General features: G+C 50.9%; 1 protein-coding gene across 1 annotated transcript; it reads left to right on the top strand.

Moving 5' to 3' along the window:
- The first annotated feature begins 1,431 nt into the window (after nt 1-1,431).
- On the top strand, nt 1,432-3,774 carry LOC138847072 (protein FRG2-like). Its single transcript, XM_070064707.1, has 4 exons — nt 1,432-1,552; nt 2,707-2,781; nt 3,012-3,089; nt 3,350-3,774. Exons 1-4 carry the CDS (start codon nt 1,432-1,434, stop codon nt 3,772-3,774), a joined length of 699 nt encoding a protein of 232 aa, XP_069920808.1.
- The last annotated feature ends 253 nt before the right edge of the window (nt 3,775-4,027 follow it).

The raw sequence follows: 4,027 nt of genomic DNA, 5'->3' as shown, positions 1-4,027 counted from the left end.
TGCACCCCATGGGGAGACCAGGATAAGTACCTGGCCCCTGCCATTGGATCAGCGCGGTGCGCAGGCTGAAATGCGCTGGCCATGGCGGCCATTGTAGAGTGAACCAATGGCAAAAGCAAGACTTTTCTCTCTGACTCTCTCTCTCACTGTCCACTCTGCCTACCAAAAAAAAAATCTTCTTGTGGTGACTGATGAGATTGTAACCAGACATTGTAACTAATGAGTGAATGTGCTGTCCATAAGAAATATTATATTTCCAGGAGTAAGGAGATTCTTCCAGGTCTCCCACGTGTGTGCAGGGCACAAAACTTGGGATATTTTCTAGCTTTCCCAGGTAACAGCAGAGAGCTGGAAAAGTATTGGAGCAGCCAAGTTTTGAACCAGCACACATATGGGATGCTGGTGCTTCAGGCCAGGGTGTTAACCTGCTGAGCCACAGTGCCAGGCTTGGACTGATAAGCTGTGAAACAAACAACTTCAAGAGGTAACTGATGAGAGTGTACCCAGACACCCTCAGGTGATCTCACTTAATCTAATTTGGCACAATGGAATGCCTTTTTTCACTTTTCACATACCTTTGAATATTAACATTTATGTTGTGAACCTGACACAATTGATTATTTTGATATTGTCATTGCTGAACGGCTAGGATGTCTTAGCTTGTGTCTATAAAATTTAATCCTTTTGATTATTCTCTTCATATGGAAAACATTTCCTGTTTTCTCTTTCTTTCTTTTACTGATTTCTTTACTCATTTGAAAGGCAAACCTATGTGGAGGCAGAGGCAGAGAGAGAAAGTTCTTCCATCTGTTGGTGCACTCCCCATTTGGCTACAATGGCAGGAGCTGAGCCAAACTGAAGCCAGGAGCCAGGAGCCTCCTCCTGGTCTCCCACTTGGGTGCAGGGGCCCAAGAATCTTGGACATCCTCCACTTCTCTGCCAGACCACAGCAGAGAGCTGGATAGGAAGTGGAGTAGCTGGGACAGGAACCGGCATCCATATGGCATGCCAGCACTTCAGGTGGCAACTTAACTGCCTATGCCACAGCACCGGATGCAAGTGGAAAACTGTTCTAGAAATGTCAATGTGCAGCTTGTTTGATTCTGCAGCTGGAAATCTAGGCAGGGTCTTATTGACACATTTGGGTGTTAATTGGGCTGGTAGAGATGGGGTCCAGTCCCCTGCCTTTTCTCCCAGTGTCCTCTCACACTGTATTTCTGCATTGGACACTAAAAACGGACCTTACATCTGTGTCACACCACCACCACCCCCACAGGTGAAAACTCATGCATGCACTGGTGATTGACAGGATAAAGGAATTCCTCCCTCCAATAGGCATAAGCCCCGCCCTCAGGAAGGGCTTTAAAAGGCAGATGGAGCAGGGCTATCCTCCCTCTCTGCACACTTGAGCCTGGAACCTTGAACTTCAGGATGGCACAGGAAAGTGCAGACCAGGAAGCTCTTGGGCTCTCAGTTGAGCTGCCCTCTTCCCCACAAAGGTCTTTTAAAGATGGGGGCACAGATGAAGAGGAGCAACCACCACAAGGACAAGGTGAGACACTGTTTTCTGATTTCCCTGAGAGCTGCCTGCAAAGGCAAGGTAGGTCCTTGTGAGTGCGGAAGTTGGTTTGGAACCTGGCAACTGGTCTGTGTGTGTGTGTAATGGAGGGTTTCATTTCGAAGTGGGAAATGGGAAATAGCTGGTAGCTCCAGGGGCCTATTGAGAAATTGGCAGCAATGAACCTATGGAACTCTAATATGCTCATTTCCCTTTGATCCTGGCTTAACTAGCTCAGCCAACAGCATGCCAGAAACATGAAATCTGAGACAAAACGGGGACTGGGGGGATAAAATGCATACATGGTGTTAGTTTTTCATTCTCATGACGAATATCTGAGACATGTTACTAAAGAAGGAACGTTTCTTTCAAACCACATTTTGGAAATTCACAAGAAAAGTCTTCATGTCCCCAATAGTTCATGACCCAAATGCTCTGACATTTTATGAGGGTAGGGGAGGATTCAGAAGGAGTATGGAGGAAAACTCACATGACAATCCAATCTGTCAGGGAGCTTGATGTGCAAGTGATCTCTCCTTATTCAGATAGCAAGATTCCAACAGCCGGGCTCCTCCTTCCCAACATCACCCAGTCTAAACATTGTCCACGTCCCAGATTATTCCCCACTCTTGATCCATTTCTATTTTCATTAGTTTCCCCCTTAATACTTTTTCTTAAAGAGATTTGTTCATTTATCTGAAAGACGTTCACAGAAAGAGAAGGAGAAGCAGAGTTTGAGAGAGATCTTCCATCTGCTGGTTCACTCCCCAATTGGCAGCAACAGCCAAAACTGCGCTGGTCTATAACCAGGAGCCAGGAGCTTCTTCCACATCTCCTTCAACGGTGCAAGGGCACAAGAACTCAAGCTATCTTCTACTGCTTTCGAACCATAGCAGAGAGCTGGATTGGAAGTGGAGCAGCTGGGACTCGAACCAGTTCTGTAATGGGATGGCAGCACTGCAGACCGTGGGTTTTCCTACTATGCCACAGAGCTGGCACCTTGCCCTTAATACTTGAAGCATTAAGTTCGATTTTGTAGACAAAGAGATTCACAAACAACCTTTTGAGGACACAAATTTTATACAGGTGGTGAATTTTTATTTTATTTCGTGGGGAAACTCAGGCATACGTACTCTCTTTTGATGTAGGATCCAAGCCCAGTCCACATGAGGAGAAGTCCCAGGAAAGGAAGCTCAGAGGCAGAAGCAGCGTTGCCAGGGCAGGTAAGTTCAGACTCACCCGGAGCGAGAAGGTCATAGGGTGCTGTGGCACAGTCTTCTCTGGGAGACAGGGGCCCTGAGACCAGATGGGTCAGCAGCACCTCAGAGATGCTGGGGTACTGGGTAGAGGGGAAGGGAGCACTGGTGGGAGGCGCTGCTCCCTGTGTCCTGGGTAGACCTGGGCTGTGGCTGTGCATTTGGAGGCAGGCACTCCAACTCCCTGTGTTTTGCAGAATCAGAGTCCAGCTGTGACAGGGTGAGCTCCAGCAAGAGGACAATCAGTTCCGAGGACAGCAGCCACACGGGGACAGGTAGCATCGTGCTTTCTCTCCCTAGAGGGTCAGGACCAGGGAACTTATCCAAGGTTGGGAAGGGAGGGGTTGTCAGAGATTGAGAGCAGTTTAGAGATCCCGAGAGCATATGAGGAGGAGGATGGGTGCTGCCTGGGTTCCTGCTGGAGTCCATTGTGGGGAAGGAAGTGCAGGATTCGGTGGGGTTCACGTGAAGGGGGCAGGACTTAGGTTTTAGGGCCCAAGGAGCTGTGCTGAGTGTCTCCCGTGTGTCTCTGCAGGCAGCTGTGTGCAAGAGCTCAGCGCGACTTTGCAAAAGAAAGCAAAACCTTCGGACGATGGAAATGACAGAGGAATTCAGGAGGCGCATGCGGAACCTCGCAGGGGATCCTCCAGGGCCCGCCCTGGGCACAAGAGGAGGCGCAGGTCCAGGTCCCCAGCAGACCACCCACCGCCCCTTCGGAAGAGCCTGGTGACCTCCCTGCGCTCTCTGTCTGAGGCCATTTATGAAGATTTAGCCCGGGTGCAGGCGCAGCAGGCGCAGTTCCCGCTGACCCAGGAGCAGCTGTTTGCACTGGCACAGCTCCGCGGGCCTCTATGCAGCGCCATGCAGAGCCGCTCTGCGCTGGCCTCACAGGCAGCCTGGGCCTTCCCTGCCCAGGGCTGGCTCCTCCTGGCCCAGGCCCCGGCCTCCGCCCCGGCCTAGGCCCCGGAGCGCATGCCTGCTGTCCAGTCGCTGGCACCTGCTCAAAGCTCCTCCCAAGAGGGGAAAGGCCAGCCCTCTGCTGAGCAGGAAGAACCTGAGGCACACAGGGCATCAGACTAATCTTGTGCTGGGGAGCCCGCATGGTGGACACTAGAGGGCGCATCTCTGACACACAGAAAGACTTGCTGCTGCTACTTCTCTGCAAGCCCAGCAGAGACCCTGTCGTTGGGATGAGCTGATGCCTGAGGGAATC

This window comes from Oryctolagus cuniculus, chromosome 19 (genome assembly GCF_964237555.1).
Source record: "Oryctolagus cuniculus chromosome 19, mOryCun1.1, whole genome shotgun sequence".
NCBI classification, from domain to species: domain Eukaryota; kingdom Metazoa; phylum Chordata; class Mammalia; order Lagomorpha; family Leporidae; genus Oryctolagus; species Oryctolagus cuniculus.
The sequence above is the reverse complement of the archived record's forward strand: the minus strand, read 5'-3'. Positions and strand labels throughout refer to the sequence as shown.

Coding starts and splice junctions, on each gene's coding strand:
- LOC138847072 (XM_070064707.1), top strand. CDS start 1,432: ATGGCACAGGAAAGTGCAGACCAGGAAGCTCTTGGGCTCTCAGTTGAG. Junction 1,553..2,706: donor GCAACCACCACAAGGACAAG/GTGAGACACTGT, acceptor CTTTTGATGTAG/GATCCAAGCCCAGTCCACAT. Junction 2,782..3,011: donor AAGCAGCGTTGCCAGGGCAG/GTAAGTTCAGAC, acceptor TGTGTTTTGCAG/AATCAGAGTCCAGCTGTGAC.